Genomic DNA, 19,104 nt, shown 5'->3' with positions numbered 1-19,104 from the left:
CACAATACCTCTGAAATCACTGCACCCCAGAGTAAGGGAATACTATGATTTACTGCAATCTTTAAAACAGTATATATTGCCCTAGTTGCACTTCAATTTTCACTGTTTCAAGGATTGCAGTTACTGTCCTCAAACCTTCTGGGCACCCCATCTGTTGGTCCTGTTAATAGCACAGCATGGGGAAGAGGTCTATGTATTATATGCCACAACTGTTCACTCCTACCTATGAATCTATTAATCTGATGTACACCAGACCATTGTACAAACAGTAAATTGAAGTACAAATCTGTATACTTCCAAGACCAAGGTAAAACAATGTGCAAACAGCATTGGACATCCTCTGTTCTTGCTACCTATGAAAGTTCTTTCTCCAAAATTTCCCCACAAATGCTAAAACTCCTGCCTGAAACTAGCAAATAGACCATCTCAAAACATTCAAGAAATCCCTTCACTCTCATCTCATCACAGAAAACAAATGTAACTGCTTCAGAGATGCAGGCCAATTTTTCTTTCAGTCACTCTCTTCATTTCTGTTGTCACATATTTCTCCCGGGAGCTTTTTAAATTTCATCCCAGTTTGATATATACCATTTTGCTGTTTATTTGTTTTAAACTTAAACATTTTATTCTGTTTATGCATTACTATCCTGAATATATTACAGTGGATATACAAAGTCTCATAAGTTGTATGTAATGTGTTATTTTTATGTTTTTGTTCTTTGCTCACTCATTTGATTCTATATGATGTATGTTGCATGTTATGTATTTGTTGAATTTCTATGATATACCTTATGCATTTGTTTGTAGCATGTATTTGCTTGCTTGGCCCTGGTTGAAGCTGAAATGAATTCTCTGACCAGCCCACTTACCCAGTTAACAAATGTTAAATAAATAACCTGTTCAGTGCACATGCTATGTAAACTGTACATCAGACATAGTATCCTTTTCAAACACTGCCCAATACAGATAATTTCATGATCTTTACACATTTATTGAGGACCACATACACAAAATTTGTGATGCACCAAGTGTGTCCACTGGCACATAAAAAGGTTGGCTGTACTGTTACAGGGAGGAACTAGCATTTGACCATGTATGCATAGCATGAAATAGATGTACCTATGGCTACACTGTACAGCCTGTAAAGGCTTGACCGTATGTGAGGGAGGTCATGCACTAAATGTAAATATAAAAATGTAAAGGTGTAACAAAGTAATTAAATAAATATGGAGAGATGATTCCTTAATCTTTTTACACTTGTCTTGCACTTACGATGCAGTATGCAGCAAATAAATAAATAATGTGTAATAATTTTATTGAATAAGATCATACTTAACATAATACATAACAAAATAAAACAAACTTATATCAAGTTACAAACCAGCAATCCCAGATCTTCAAGGCATCACTGAACATTGCTTTACTAACTAGCAGACTGTAAAATGCTGTTGCTACTATGTACTTCAACTTTAGAGGTGCTCATACTATATGGTGCAGCCTTAGGTATGTCTTTGTTTTTCTCAATATTCTTTTCAGGCTTTAACAGAGTCATCAATTTGTACGTTCTGCATACTCTGTACAACAAAAAGCAAATCAACTTTAAATCCTTTGATCTAAAGTTAGGAAGCCATGTGTAATGTATAATGCATAAATATGATGTTAATATGGTTTGTTTTCTTTTTATTAATGTATGTGTGCCTGTGTCTTAAGTGATATTTTAATAAAGGTATTTAAAAAGAAGATTATAAAAATAAAAATAATGTGGGTTGTATTGTCAAGAAGTGGATTAATAAAACATTTGCAAGCTATTTTACTTTGGAAGTGATGATCCAGGAAAGTCATATTAATCATTATTCCAGAAGTATTTACAAGCTATTTCTAATTGGAGATGATCTGCCAGGGCTGTTTTGAATCCTTGAAGGGTATCTTGACCTTTTATTTTTGGTTGAAGATTATTCCATAGAAGGACCAAGTCTGGGCAATGTGTGCTCTCTAAAAACAGTTTTGAAGAGGAACTACATGATAAGATAACATTATCTTGGCTGCTTCATAGGGCATACATTTGCTCTCTTATAGGAAATCTTCTCCTTAATGGTGGACAGTACCCTTCATTTACAATTTTATATATCAGATATCCAAATAAAAAGATAGATTTTTTTCAGTTACAGGTAGCCAACTGATTTTATTAAGAAGGTTGCAGTGGTGGGTGTGAGATTCTGCAAATAATGCAAATCTGCAAATTTAGTTTTCAGCAGTCTGAAGTCTATGGGTATTGTAGGAGGAATGAGAGAGTGGTAATAGAAGTCCATACTCTAGCTTAAAAAAAAGATTTTCACAAACGGAGATATAAACATCGTGTGAGAGAAAGTGCAAAATTCTATAGCATAGTATTAGCTGTGTCATACTTTATTAACTGTATTGTCAGTATAACTGCTGAAGGCAAGGAAAGAATCAGGAGTTATGCCTAAGAATTGTTTTGCAAAACCCGTGGAAATATTATTGTTACAGTTATCAGCTACTGTACAGGGAAGTAGTTCAGGGAGTTTATCTGGGGTGGAAAAGAACATTCTAGTGGTCTTTTGTGGTTTATGAGGAGATTTTTATTTCCTGCCCTGGAGCAGAAGTGAGAGAAGAATTGTTGGAGTTGGTTTTGTTTAGGCTAATGTGAGACTTGAGACTGTAGCAGTAGTATGTCACTAGTGTATAATGCATATGTCATTAGTGTATAAAGTAATATGTCAGTGTATAATGTAGGGTGTCATTAGTGTATAATGCACTATGTCATTAGTGTATAATGCAGTATGTCATTAGTGTATAATGTAGTGTGTCATTAGTGTATAATGCACTATGTCATTAGTGTATATGCAGTATGTCATTAGTGTAGAATGCACTATGTCATTAGTGTATAATGTAATATATCATTACTGTATAATGTATGATGTCATTAGTGTATAATGTACTATGTCATTAGTGTATATGCAGTATGTCATTAGTGTATAATGTAGGATGTCATCAGTGAATAATGCAGTATGTCATTACTGTATAATGTAGTATGTTGTCAGTGTATAATGTACTATGTCATTAGTGTAAATGTAGTATTTCATTAGTGTATAATGTAATATGTCATTAGTGTATAATCTAGCATGTCATTAGTATATAATGCACTTTGTCATTAATGTATAATGCACTATGTCATTAGTGTATATGCACTATGTCATTAGTGTATATGCAGTATGTCCGTGTATAATGTATGTCATTAGTGTATAATGATATGTCATTAGTGTATATGCACTATGTCATTAGTGAATAATGCACCGTATCATTAGTGTATATGCAGTATGTCATTACTGTATAATGTAGTATGTCATTAGTGTATAATGTACTGTGTCATTAGTGTATAGTGCAGTATGTCATTAGTGTAGAATTTAATATGTCATTAATGTATAATGTAGGATGTCATTAGTGGTATGCACTATGTCATTAGTGTATAATGCACCATATCATTAGTGTATATGCGCTATGTCATTAGTGTATATGCAGTATGTCATTAGTCTATATTGTACTATGTCATTAGTGTATAATGCACTATGTCATTAGTGTATAGTGCAGTATGTCATTAGTGTATAATGTAGTCATTAGTGTATAATGTGCTGTGTCAGTGTATAGTGCAGTATGTCATTAGTGTATAATGTAGGATGTAATTAGTGTATATGTAGTATGTCATTAGTGTATAATGTAATATGTCATTAGTGCATAATGTAGTAAGTCATTAGTGCATAATGTAGTAAGTCATTAGTGCATAATGTAGTATGTCATTAGTGCATAATGTAGTATGTCATTAGTGTATAATGTAATATGTCATTAGTGTATAATGTAGAATGTCATTGGTGTATAATGTAATATATCATTAGTGCATAATGTAGTATGTCATTACTGTATAATGCACTATGTCACTAGTGCATAATGTAATATGTCATTAGTGTAGAATGTAATATGTCATTAGTGTAGAATGTAGGATGTCATTAGTGTATAATGCTGTATGGCATTAGTGTATAATGTAGGTTGTCATTGGTGTATAATGCACTATGTCATTAGTGCATAATGTAGTATGTCATTAGTGTATCATGTAATAGTGTATAATGTAATATGTCATTGGTGCATAATGCATGTCATTAGTGCATAATGTAGTATGTCATTAGTGTATAATGCACTATGTCATTAGTGCATAATGTAGTATGTCATTAGTGTATAATGCACTATGTCATTAGTACATAATGTATGCCATTAGTGTATAATGTAGTATGTCATTAGTACATAATGCAGTATGTCATTAGTGTATAATGCAGTATGTCATTAGTACATAATGTAGTATGTCATTAGTGTATAATGTAATATGTCATTAGTGCATAATGTAGTATGTCATTAGTGTATAATGTAATATGTCATTAGTGCATAATGTAGTATGTCATTAGTGCATAAAGTAGTATGTCATTAGTGTATAATGCACTATGTCATAAGTGCATAATGTAGTATGTCATTAGTGCATAATGTATGTCATTAGTATATAATGTAATATGTCATTAGTGCATAATGTAGTAAGTCATTAGTGCATAATGTAGTATGTCATTAGTGCATAATGTAGTATGTCATTAGTGTATAATGTAATATGTCATTAGTGCATAATGTAGTAAGTCATTAGTGCATAATGTAGTATGTCATTAGTGTATAATGTAATATGTCATTAGTGTATAATGTAGAATGTCATTAGTGTATAATGTAATATATCATTAGTGCATAATGTAGTATGTCATTACTGTATAATGCACTATGTCATTAGTGCATAATGTAGTATGTCATTAGTGTAGAATGTAATATGTCATTAGTGTAGAATGTAGGATGTCATTAGTGTATAATGCTGTATGGCATTAGTGTATAATGTAGGTTGTCATTGGTATATAATGCACTATGTCATTAGTGCATAATGTAGTATGTCATTAGTGTATCATGTAATAGTGTATAATGTAATATGTCATTGGTACATAATGTAGTATGTCATTAGTGTATAATGCACTATGTCATTAGTGCATAATGTATGTCATTAGTGTATAATGTAGTATGTCATTAGTGCATAATGTAGTATGTCATTAGTGCATAATGTAGTATGTCATTACTGTATAATGCACTGTCATTAGTACATAATGTAGTATGTCATTAGTGTATAATGTAATATGTCATTAGTGCATAATGTAGTATGTCATTAGTGTATAATGTAATATGTCATTAGTGTATAATGCACTATGTCATTAGAGTAGAATGTTAAATCCAAATAAGTGTACCTATCAGGTGATTATATGGCACAGAGTGCTTAGCCAAATGAAATCTGAAAATGCCTTTATTCACTTTACAAAATACCTTGTTTCCATAAATATCATCTGATTTTCATATAAATATAAAAACTGCTACATTTGCATATGGGGCCTAAACCCCAACAGTTAATGCTTGTGTAAGGTCAGTATACTTTCTTCTTATTTTGGAGCTACAAAAAGCTTCCCACAGACTGATATGAAATTGTTCAAAAGTGTGTGTAGCAGCAACATTTACTTTTAAATATGCTGAGGTAACATAAATGTGGATAACTTCTTCAGCCATATAATTTCAGATTCTAGTCCAGCTTCTGATCAGGTAACATTGATCTAAAATGTGACATTAAAAGTCTAACATTATTAACCAATCTCCAAATGATAATCCTTATAATGGTTTGCTTAGACAGGCATTATAGTAGTTTGCTCCCTAAACACAATATCATTATTAGCATTGAGTAAGGCTTTAACTAAGTAAGTTAAAAACACAAATCCCATAGCTAGATAAGAGTAGTACTGCTGTAGCCATTATTGGTGTTTTTAGTGTTTTGGGGGGAGATTGCCATTGGCTCCAGTAGTAGTAGACAACAAGGAAGTACAGTGATCTGTAATAAATTGTAATCTAAGTAGCACAGTAGACATTTGGTTCCCAAAAAGGGAGTAAAGGTTCACTAAAGCATTATTTTTTTTTCCAGAAAAAGTGAATAGTAGAAACATGAGACAGTTTTGTATCAGTAATGAAGCAAAACTCTACAATCTAGACAGATGAAAACAAAAAAAAATTAAATGTGAAAAACACCCCGGATCGATGTGAAAGACCAATGTATAATTTATCAGTTTTGTCTGGCAATAAATTTAGACTTCTTCAGATTAAAATGCCTGATATAAAAAATTAAATAAGCAAAATCACATGACCAAAGATCGCTATATAAAAGATCATGGACTTGCTTAAATAAGTCAAAAAACTACAGTTTCAGTAGGCAAGAATATTTTATGTTCACTTTGGACATAAAATATTTGTTTACTAGTATACCTATAGCTGATGGGTTAGATTTTTTTGTGAAATGTTTTTACTGAAGTATTCTGATCACATTACATGCTTTATTAACACTGATTGTACTTTGAATTTCTTTTAGACAATATGTTTTTGTGTTAATTACAGGTATTATAAGCAACTAAATGGTGTTGCTATGTGTGCAACAGCTGCTCCATCTTTTGACAACATGATATTAGGATAGTAGGCTTATACAGGTCTATATTGAATGATCAAACTTTCAAAAGTTCGACTGTCATATAGTCAACACCATATGATCGAATTTTTGAAAGTTCAAACATTTTAACAGAGATCACCGTACAGTGCAGAATGGGAAGATTACCCTTTTTTGCAGTGTAGTGTGATCTCGGAGTTGGTATATTTAAACAGCAGGGGGGGGTGCAGCGGGGCTTGTGCCCCCCTGCTTAAAACGTTCAGGTAGGTTATTTGTGTAGTTTATTTTTTTTTTATCAGATTTTCAAACTTTTAAAAGTTTGATCATATGGTGTCGACCATATGACACTCGAACTTTTGAAAGTTCGTTATCTTATATAGACCCGCTTATACTATCCTAAGAAATGCTGGTTTAATTTCTAAGGTGACCTTTTCTAAGAGTTTTGTTGATAATTTTTTTTTCACTCGAGTTGGAACTCATGAAGAATGTGACCGATAAACCCAAGTATTATTTATTTATTTTTTTTTTTAGAATTTTCTGTGGGAAGTATAAGAAAAACAGGCACTTTTTGGAGATTGCTTTAACAATGAGTTTCAGTAGTCAAATTCATTGTAAGAGTACTTTTGTTAGTAATTATATTTTAAAAACAATCATCCCTTATTTATAATATTCCTAAAATGAAAATGATTATAGCCTAATGCCTTACTACTGACAATTCTATTTTTATGTGTGAATTAAATTTTATTGTTAAAATGTTTATTGAAAGTGGGTACAATTGTAATTTTTTGGACAAAGTTGCTGAAGATATACAACACATCAGGAACATTAAATACACTCCTATATCATATGGGGGAAGGATAATATGACAGATTCGAATGATAATGGTGATTTTTAAAGACCAAATGCTCAGCTATGACCTTAGTTAACTGGAATATTAGGAAAGTTATTTAAAAGAATGGAATATTACAAACGTTAATGCTAACCTGGTGACAGTTACAGAGGAATGTTTTTCATTTATTTATAAGAATGGAAGTAATTTAAAATCATTACTATAAAATGACAATCCTAAAGTTCATTTGCCAGTCACTAATTAGAAACAAGGTATTCACACTTGTCTGAAATGCAAATGGTATACATTTATTAATGAAGGATTTTTTGATTCTTGTAACAGTCTGAAAAAACTATATATTATAAAACACATTACACAGGCAACTTTATTGGAGTTATTTATTTGGCTTTTTGTGTTCACTGTTATAGTTTCCTATTAGTCATACCAGTGTAAAAATTATCTTTTAGAATTAGGGAACATTATCATGTTTTACAGAAAAAATATACCAGTAATGCCCTTTGCAGGGATACTCTTATTTGTTCTAGACTTAATTGACTTTGAACCATGTGATTATGGGGGCAGGGGGCAATTATAAAAATAAACTAGCAATGAGAGAGACAAAATGGCAGTTAAGTTTACATTCAGATAAGTATCAGATTTTAATTATACCATTAATATTATCTAGATGATTTTCACTGTTAATGTGACACTGTAACCCTGCATGCAAAATAGGAAAAATGGGGTGTGGATGGATGGATTTAAATATGTATTTACTGATTATTTTTATTTAGTATATGGTCTGTATGTTTAGTTGTTATTAGGTAATTTATTATTCTTGTTAAGGGCAGAAGTAAAATGAACCAGTTGGATTGTATGCTAATGGTAATGTGATTTTTATTTTGTTTATTTATTTATTTTATATCAATCATTTTATTGTGAAGAAGTCTGGATTTATTGGCAGACAAAATCACTAAATAAATCTGTATATTGGTCATTCTGGTCTGTCTGGTGGTGTTTTTTACATTTTAGTACTGTATCATTAGCAATAAAACCAGTAAGAAATATCATGAGTTCAGTAATTAAACATGGGGCATCCTGAAAGTTCCAAACAGGAGGTTATAAAAGAAAATGCCACTGTATTGTTAATATTTTAGTTTGTTTAGGGAAAAGGGGAAGAGGTTATTTAATGGCTTATATCTACAAAAAATGGTGAGAATGTTTTGTGTTTGTTTTTTTTATTTGTTTTATTATTATTATTTTTACATAATAAGCTAATGTGCTATTCAGATAATACTAATTCAATTCTTCTTTTTATCTGTTGCAGCTTGACTGGACTCTTACTGTAATCGTACCCCGTGTCAACAACAATGGCAGCCCCAGGAAGATCTGCAACTGTAAGTAACATCTTTTTGAGTAAAGTTCTTCTCGCCTTTTATAAGATGAAATTGCACATAAGTATCTCTGGGTCTATGTTTGGCCATCAAGTGCACTAACCATCAAATGGCTAAACAGTAAGTAATAAACATTGAAAGTTCAGTCACTGAACTTTCATTTCATTGACAGGGTAAGTAACTACTTTTCCAACATTTCCTCATCTCATACATAGAAATGTTTCAAACCCACCAGGATGGAGGACTTTGCCCCCTCACCACCCAATATGGGGGGCTTTGCCCCCACATCCCCCTTACTATATATACCAACTCTGAGACCACACTATAGTGGAGAAGAGTCTCCAATTATCACACTTAAATCTTCATGTCTGATTTTAAAATATATGTAAAGAAATCTCTTTAGTAAATGCTAAAGAGCATAGAATAAAATTTCACGATAAAAAATGACATGCTTAAAATTTCAGAGATCCTAAAATGTTCAGTGTTATAAAGCACATGAGCAAGCTAAGGCTGGAATTCACTGATAAGGTTAAACATCTGAGCAGTGCTAATATCAAGGGGTTTGCTGTTCAAGGTGACCCATGCCAAAATACATGTATTAGGCATTGTCTTACAATTGCCCCACACTCTGCTCACTGTCACTAAATGTGCTAATTAGCATTGCACTATGCACTATGTGTTGAGGAGTCCCAGCCTAAAACTCCAGACAACCTCTGCTGCACTATTTATTTTCACTTCACATATTGGTATAGTAGAGAGAGAGAAGGTCGTATGATGTGGGGATAGTGAATCAGGAAGTGCAACAGATTAACAAGGAGGAAGTAAGGACAGCTATGAAGAGGATAAAGAATGGAAAAGCTGTTGGTCCAGATGACATACCTGGGGAAGCATGGAGGTGTTTAAGAGAATTGGCAGTGGAGATTTTAACCAGATTGTTTAATGAAATCTTGGAAAGTGAGAGGATACCTGAGGAGTGGAGAAGATGTGTTTTGATACCGATTTTTAAGAATAAGGGTGATGTGTAGAGCTGTAGTAACTACAGACAGATAAAACTGATCAGTCATAGCATGAAGTTATGGGAAAGAGTAGTGGAAGCTAGGTTTAGAAGGGAGGTGATGATTAGTGATCAGCAGTATGGTTTCATGCCGGGAAAGAGAACTATAGATGCAATGTTATCTCTGAGAGTGTTGATGGAGAAGTACAGAGAAGGTCAGAAGGAGTTGCATTGTGTTTTTGTAGACTTAGAGAAAGCATATGACAGGGTGCTTAGAGAGGAGTTGTGGCATTGTATGAGGAAGTCAGCAGTGTCAGAGAAGTATGTAAGAGTGGTACAGAATATGTATGAGGGTAGTGTGACAGTGGTGAGGTCTGTGGTAGGAGTGGCAGATGTGTTTTAAGTGGAGGTGGGATTACATCAAGGATCAGCTCTGAGTCTTTTCTTATTTGCAATGGTGATGGACACGTTGACAGACGAGATCAGACAGGAGTCCCCTTGGACTATGATGTTTGCAGATGATATTGTGATCTGTAGTGAGAGTAGGGAACAGGTTGAGGAGACCCTGGAGAGGTGGAGATATGCTCTAGAGAGAAGAGGAATGAAAGTCAGCAGGGCTAAGACAGAATATATGTGTTTGTGAATGAGAGGAAGGATAGAGGAATGGTGAGGATGCAGGGAGTAGAGCTGGCGAAGGTGGATCAGTTCAAATATTTGGGATCAGCAGTTCAGAGTAATGGTGAGTGTGGAAGAGAGGTGAAGAAGAGAGTACAGGCAGGGTGGAGAAAAGTGTCAGGAGTGATTTGTGACAGACAGGTACCAGTAAGAGTGAAAGGGAAGGTCTACAAGAGGGTAGTGAGACCAGCTATGTTATATGGGTTGGAGATCGTGACATTGACAAAAAGATGGGAATCAGAGCTGGAGGTGGCAGAGTTAAAGATGTTAAGATTTACATTGGGAGTAATGAGATGGACAGGATTAGGAATCAGTATATTAAAGGGTCAGCCCAGGTTGGAAGGTTTGGAGACAAAGTCAGAGAGGTGAGATTGCGTTGGTTTGGACATGTGCTGAGGAGGGATGCTGAGTATATTGGGAAAAAGATGCTAAGGATGAAGCTGCCAGGTAAGAGGAAAAGAGGAATGCCTAAGATAAGGTTTATGCATGTGGTGAGACAGGACATGTAGGTGGTTGGTGTGGCAGAGGAAGATGCAGAGGACAGGAAGAAATGGAGACAGGTGATCCGCTGTGGCGACCCATAATGGATACAGAAGAAGAATATTGGTATAGTAGCTATTTTTTTCTTTTTTTTTTTTTTTTTCAAAAAGCATACTGTCTCTTAGAGATACTCAGAAAAATTATAAAACAAAATTCATTCATGGAGTATGCCTGGCTACACCCATTAGAGATCTGTTAGAGCCACTATTAGCAGATACAGTACATGCAAAGAGGTTTGGGGTGTTTTCTCTGGCTTAACATAATCTTAAAGGCCTGTATAGCATTTCAGTTTTATGAGCATAACCTTAATATTAGTAGAAGGAAAATAACAAGAGGGTAGCACTAGGAACACTATGCACTGCTAAAGGTCACTGCTGTAAAACTGATATACTTTGAAGTGTAAAGTGCCTTTAAATCACTTATGTGGCACAGAAGCATGATGCATTGAATACATCTCAACCCACCCAACTTTGATTAACAACTTAGACACTGGAAAAGCCAACTTTAGGAGAGGGGATTATACAATAAGTGGACAAACTTGGCGTCCTCATCATGGAGGAGAAAGGCAGCTTAGTTTGCTATATCACTGAAATCAGGTAGTAGCTAGCTGGTGTAGCAGGAAATAAACAATGGAAACTTTGGCCTGCCAAAAGCTTCATTGCATTGTAGCTGAGGAGATGGTGTGTGTGTGTGTGTGTGTGTGTGTGTGTGTGTGTGTGTGTGTGTGTGTGTGTGTGTGTGTGTGTGTGTGTGTGTGTGTGTGTGTGTGTGTGTGTGTGTGTGTTTGAACAAGCATACATGCACAGTTGGACCCATCATTGCACATACTACTCTACCAGAGTACCCATTGCTGATGAGAGCAGGAGTTAAGGGAAGCAAATACATGAAGCCATCTGTGGATGACACCTTGCCATTCTTCTTGTAGCCACCTGACTCTCCATCACAACTGCTGGACAAATGCAGACAATGGTTTCTAATGGCAAACTGCTGCTAGGGAAGAATCTAGATAAGACACAAAATATATATAGAACTATAAGTCACCTCTGTAATGGTGTCATGCGAATGCAGGAATAGGGAATGTGTGTAAAGTACCTGTGGAAATGTTAATGTAGGAATATGAGTCAAATACCATAAGCTGAAGGATGAGAGAACTAGCACTCAAAAGAACATAACAAAAATCAGTAATGTTATAAATGGAAAAAACGTAACCATAACTGGAGGCATTTACCCAACATTGTTTCTAAGAAGATCAGAAGGCTTCACACCCCAGAAGAAGTATGACAAATGGAGAACAATAATATGTGGTACTTTTACTGAAAGTGCCATTAGTAGCTTTATAGTCATAAGAACTGTTCCTGCACCTACCTTTGAAAATGTGAATTGATCATCATGTTTATGGCAGCACTGAATTAGGAAAACCGTTACAAATACTTCCAGTCAGGCACACCTCTACCATAAGTTAAGGATATGTAACTGCATTCTCTGATTTCCATGACCTCTAAATTGTGGTACATTTCATCTGTCAGAAGAACTTAAGACACACAGATCATCACATGTATGAAGCCTGATTTATATGATCTGCATGTCCACTTTTGGCTACTTTCTTGTGCTATGAAAAGTCAGTCAGGCACTTCATACTGCCAGGAATAGCAATTAAAACCTATGCTACTCCGTGCCTAACATCTGCATGCTGTTGGAATGATGTGAACCCATACTTGATTTCTTAGTATTAACTTATTTGTTACGTGAATGATATGCAAATGTAACTATACTGAAGCAGTGAGTGCCTGAAGGGGTTCCACCACTGAAAATACAATATGCAGCCTCTCGTCACAATTATTTACATACCCTTCCCTTAGTGATAGTATTATATCATTGCCTTGCACTTTTTCAAATAATCCTTTTGGATTTCTGTTCCACACCCTTACGCCACCACTAGGATGCCAGACCGCATGAGCTGCAGTTTCACCTCAAGTCCATTTTTGAATGTTTAATCTTGACTCTTACATTTGTGGTTTATTGTGTGTGTGAACCTGATCAAGTCAAATTAATTCACTGCATTAAATCTTGTGCTGACAGTTCAGGGACTGTAACTAACACAACATTTGTGTACACTGGACATTAATCACAGCACAACATGACATATAAGACAGAATACAAAAGATTCAACAATTTCTTTTATTTGCTCCTTTGCTGTTTGAATCACATTGTGGTAGGTAATGCAAAGATACATACAGTATTAAAAAACTGATAAAACTTCAAAATAATATGCTTTGTATAAAACCTCCACTCTGCCTCTTACAAATGTATGGTCTTCTTCTTCTTATTTCTGTTGATCCTTCTAACCTCTATAGTTTATATAATCAGTTTGCTGTTTTTTATTTATTCTGCATTATATTCAGTCATTTTTTCTTTCTTTACAGTCAAATGAACTAAACTAGCTTCCACCACTATATAGAATAAAACTATAAATTTGACTGCTACCCATTTCTACTTTGTTGGCCAGGTTAGTCCCACTAGGTCTATGACCTCTTTTTTCAGGGGAGAACCGAAGTGGTGTTCATACTAACTAGGACAAATTTGGTCAAGTCTCCAGAGAGCTTCCAATACTCTTTTTGATAAGTGCCATGGGATCTTTTTCATCCACAAGTGCTGTCACCAACTCAAGCCAATGGGGCCTCGGTTTGTAGTTTTTACCATTATAATAGAAAGGATATGACAAAGGCTGCCATGGAATATCCCTTTTTGATATATGTACTGTATAAAATAAAGGGACTATTTTTCTACTGACGTAGTAATCGTATCAGGATGTATAAAAGTTGAATTTACATTGATTTCATCCTCATTGCAGTACATTGCAAGGTAAATACATTGGAAACAGCGGATCTATACTATGTTATCGAAAAATCAAAATGTCGAATGGCACAACAGTGAAAGTGCTAAAATGTCGAAGGTCCGTTTTTGAGATCGTAGTACAGTGAAGATTGGGATATTTGCCCTTTCCTCACTGTAGTGTGATCTCAGAGTTGGAATATATTTTTAGCAGGGGGTGTGGGGAGTGTAGGGGGTGCAGCTCCCCACAATACCAAATTCAAGTTTTGGCATTTTCTCTCTTGTAAGCGTTCGACATTTTGCATCTTCGATGTTATGATATAGACGCAATAACAGCATCCAAGTTTAAATGTTTATAGCTTGCTGATAAACATGGCAAGGTAGTGATAAGAACAAAACAGGACTGTTTGATGTGTTTCTAAAATGTTGGTTGGAGGTGATCAGATGGAAAATTGACAGGAACAGTGAGAAGCCAGAGGACCGTCACAGTAACACAGTCCAACAAAATGGAATGGAATTTAATTACTTCAGTGGAAAAATCATAAGGGCAAACCAGAGAATATATGGTACTCTGAAGGGAGAGGAAAAGTTGGATTTGCTGGACTATGTTAAAAGTAAAATGGTGGACCGGGCATCATTTTCTAAGGAATTATAACTTACAGAAGTGGCAGCCAAAAAAAAAAAAAGCTAGAAGTGCTGAAGACTGGACAGAATTACAGTAAACCTAAGCCAGTTCTTGTGGCCTTTAAACTGTGCTGTGAGAAATAGCAAGTTATATAGTACTTGTGGCAAACAGAATATACACCGACTATTGTAGGCCAACCAGTGCTGGTTGAGTATGAGTATTTATAATTGCATTGCAATACAGAAAGCATTTCACAGGTGTGATTCATGAATACAAAAAAGAGAAAACTGAAGTCTGAATTGCTTTTTCCCCACACTGTTAAAGGTGAACTGGAATGGTAGAATGATGACTTTGGATGATCTAGAGAAGGTGATTCAGCTAATTAAGAAATGACCCATACAAGTGACCTGCGTCTGTGTTTGGAAAAGGAGGGTAAACAGACTCTGGAGTTAATGATTGCAGATATGTCAGTGACAATTTAAGATGAATGGGAGGAAAAATTTGAGCTAAGAAGATACCATTATTCATATGTGCATATCCAGGGTCATGATGGCTAGATGGATTGAAAGGAAACGTATGAATTTGCTAAAAAGTGAGATATCTGTGCACAGTTTATAAAGGGCTTGAGGGCAGAAGCATGTTGAACTATCAACAGCAAATCTGCAGAATGCCAGTAGAACAAAAAATCTGAGAAAATAACATTTGTTGAACCTTGAATGAATATTTTTTTTGTAGAGGAGCAAGAACCTTGGCAACCCCCATTTTGAAGAGATACCCCACCCACCCATCCCTTCTTTCAACAGCTTTTCTAGAATCTACCAGAATTCAGTACATTTCCTGTCAAGACATGGACAGACTGCCTGGAGGGCTAGGCAAATATTTATTGAAGAATAAACTATTACAATGACTGGAAATCAAAACATTAAAACAATTTTATTGTATTCCAGCCATGCAATGTTTATGTGTATGTTGCATTTCCTTTGACTTTATCCTAAGCTGGGTCTGCAGTTTAACTAAATTAAAAAAAAAAAAAAACATTATTAACAACTTGGGACACAGGTAAAATAACTGCTTATGCAAAGCAACATAAATGCTAAATTTGCTAATTAATGTTTTGAAAATCTGTTACTGTTTCTTGCAGGTCTGTAAATTGGAATTGCAGAGTAAGTGAATTTAAGTAGCATTATTAATGATTTAAGATTCACAGAAAACAAATAAATGTACCTGTAAAATAACATGAACACCATATTATTATTTAAATTCACTCATATGCAATAGAATTTATCAAACATTATTAATCTCCTGAATTTTTCAGTTTGACAGAACCTGCAAAGTTTTTAGAATACATGTGTTTTTTAAGTTTGTAAGGTTTATTAGCTATTATGTGCTATTAATCCTCTTAGAAAAGATAACTTCATATATAAAAGTGTGTTTGATGTTTGAGGAAGAATTAATATATAAAAATAATCCAATAAAACCTGTAAATGTAACCACTGCATGTGTTTAGAAAATATTAATGTTCATCAGAAGAGAGTTTGTTTATATGTGATATTAGTTTATATGGTGAGGTCTACAATTACTTCTTACATTATAAATGCTGAACAACCAAGAAATAATATTCAAAATACTGCTAGGGAAATTTTGAATTTTGGATTATTTTTCATGTTCAAAAATCATGGATATAAGAATTGTTTACATTCAAAACAGGCTTTGTAAAATATTTGACAATACTAATGTGATTTGATAGTACCTGTAAATCTTGGAAGGAATATTCTTCTATGTCCGTTAGGTTCTACTGGACATCTCTAAGGTTTAACTATGCTATATTAATAACGTTTTAGAAGTAAGCAAAATCATACATACATGCTAATGTTATATCTGAATTCAAATGTACACCAAAAGGAATAGACAAACTGAGGAAAAACAAGAAAAAGCAATGGACAAAGTACACTCCAAGCAATATCAAAAGTAATGATACTGTAGTTTAATAAAGTAAGGTTAGCGCTTTCGTGCAGATCAGTGCCTGCCCTTCTTCAGACAAAAAACACATGGACAAAATCAGTCTCCCAACAAATAACCACACCTACCAGGAATCACATGAGCAATTAAACAATTAAATACAATCAAATACATTAACCCATGAGTAAACACAAAAAATGTTCTATTTAAAAATCCATTTAAAAACTGGTATAAGTGGTGAAGTATTAGCAGGAATTTCTCTAAAACCAAGCCTAAAATCTATTATAAATGCATGCATGTCCTAAAAAAAGTAATGGTTAAAAACATGATCTATCAAAATAATATAGTGTTACACACATTTATATGAGTATATTTAAAAATGTGTAAGCCCTATGATAGGCCAATGGAAACACATAAAAAGTTTATACATAAATAAATATACACACAAATAACAAAAAGACTCCTCATTAAACTGCTTAGTTTTAAAATGCAGGCAATGGAGCACACATCATTGATGCCTGGATATTTAAAGGCATCACATCGAAGTTGCCATAAAAGCTAACACCTTTCCAACCATAGTGAAATAGGGCCACCCCTAATGGATCCATTAACCTGCTCTATAACCCTGAAATTGAATGAGTGATCTGGGTGGTTAGTTATGTGTTTTCCAAGTGCGTTCTCCACTTTTTTATTTTTGATGGCATAAATCTGCTCATACAGCCTGTCCCTAAGTCTTCTATCCATCATACCAATATAAAAGACGAGACATAGTTTACACTTGGCTAAATAAATTATACTTCTGGAATTACAATTGAGCCTTCCAGTAGATGAAAAATTGTGATTCCTAACCGTAAAGGAGCAACCAGTGTTAATAAACCTGCAATAAGGGCAAGCCTCTCACCAAAACATGCCCTTTACCCTTGAGTTAGTTGCCTTTTTACTTTCTAATAAAGACTTCCAATTTTGTCCCCTTTTAAAAATGGCTACTGGTTTTGTGGGAAGGCTATCCCTCACATTCACATCCGCCTTGATTAAAGCCCAGTTCTTAAATAAAATATGTTTCAAAAGGTGAGCTTCATTACTAAATATATACGATCTGAGGAAGACAACAGTCGAAAGCGCATATCGGATATCTTCAAGGCACAGTTTTGAGCTTTTTTATTTTTCATTTTATTTTCAAGTCGAAGTTTTATTTGTATTAAAGGACTACATTTTAATTGAAACACTTGTGGATTTCGTTGATTGGCCATCCTTGGGTGGATTTTCTGTCTTTTTTCTGCCAATATTGACTGTTTTTGTGACAGACCACCTTTAGCGTTTGGGAGTTATTTATTTATTTTCATTACTAAAAGGGGTAATAAAGGATGAAGAAAAAGTTAGTGTTGGTATCCATATGTGAATTGGTAGCTTGATCACCAATATCATTGGTCGTCATCACCTGTTCCATACGGGAATCATTTAAAATTGCTTTGTAAAAACCAGATCTTTTAAAAGTTACGTCATCAAAATATATCACCAAGTAAAACCTGTGGGTAACCATGCTTGAGGAACATATCCCACAAGAGATGGCATTCGGCTAAGAATTCCTTGAAATCAGAAACCATTCTAGCTGCTTGGACAAGTTGTCCTTTGACAACTGATTTTTTTCTGGTGTCCTGGCTGGGAGCTGGAAAAGTGTAAGAAAGAGTTGGAGTAGGTTTCTTTCCTAAAATTAGCAGCTACATAACAATGTCTAGTATGGTCCTTGGTCAAACATATATCTAAATAAGAAATACTCTCTCCTTTAAAATCACTGGTAAATCTAACAAATTCTGTGGTATTATTCATATAATCCAACAGTTGTCTAAAAATCATCTTGTTACCTTTGAAGATGATAAAAATATCATCCAGATACTGGGTATAAAAGTGGATATACTCGGAAAAAGGATTATTATTCAACAAATATTCCTTCTCCCAGAAAACCATCACAAGATTAGAAAAGCTGGCACCACACGGTGATCCCACAGCTACCCCCTTTGTTTGCACATAATAAGAATCTTCGAACAGAAAGAAATTGTTCATAAGAGTTAGGTCTAGGAATTCCTGGATCAAGTATAATTCATCGTTATCAATGCCTTTACTGACCAGTAACTGACTGATCCAGTCTATGCCCAGGTCATGTGGGATCACCGTGTATCCTTTACATCCACAGTTGTGAAATTACAATCCTCTATAAATACCATCTCATTCACATTAGCTAAAAAGGACCAAGAGTCTTTGCATACCTGGGGTTCATTCACCAAAAAGCATGGAAGTATGCTATCGACAAACTTAGCCATAGGATAGGTAATGGAGTTACGCCCGTTGACTATTGGACGCAAGGGGGGGGTCATATAAGTCTTTATGTATCTTGTAGATTCCAAAAATGACAGGAATCTGGGGTGCTGGTACAGTAAGAAAGTTAAAGATATCAAGGGAAATGTGTCCTTTAATAAATAAGTCAATAAGAAATCCCCTGATTTTTCTATATGCTCCATGCAGTTCATTCAGAGACATGTCTATAATGAGCAGTGTCCAAAAGTAAAGACATTTTTTCTCTATGCATATTATTATCAAAAATGACAATGCCACCACCCTTATCTGGTTGAGATATCCTTGAATTACTGTTTATCAATACAGACAGTAACATTCTGTCATCAGTACTCGGGTTGC

At 34.5% G+C, this 19,104-nt stretch overlaps 1 protein-coding gene across 1 annotated transcript in view; it reads left to right on the top strand.

The window, feature by feature from the left end:
• IPCEF1 (interaction protein for cytohesin exchange factors 1) overlaps nt 1-19,104 on the top strand; it is a gene marked incomplete in the record, with an annotated part of 1,177,958 nt that overhangs the window by 350,917 nt on the left and 807,937 nt on the right. The window contains 1 exon segment of the mRNA XM_044063366.1: nt 8,722-8,791. Within this exon segment, the coding sequence (XP_043919301.1) occupies nt 8,765-8,791 (27 nt within the window).

Source organism: Protopterus annectens, chromosome 1.part0, assembly GCF_019279795.1.
Source record: "Protopterus annectens isolate FY-2018-M chromosome 1.part0, PAN1.0, whole genome shotgun sequence".
Classification (NCBI taxonomy): domain Eukaryota; kingdom Metazoa; phylum Chordata; order Ceratodontiformes; family Protopteridae; genus Protopterus; species Protopterus annectens.
This window is presented reverse-complemented; position numbering and strand designations above follow the sequence as displayed.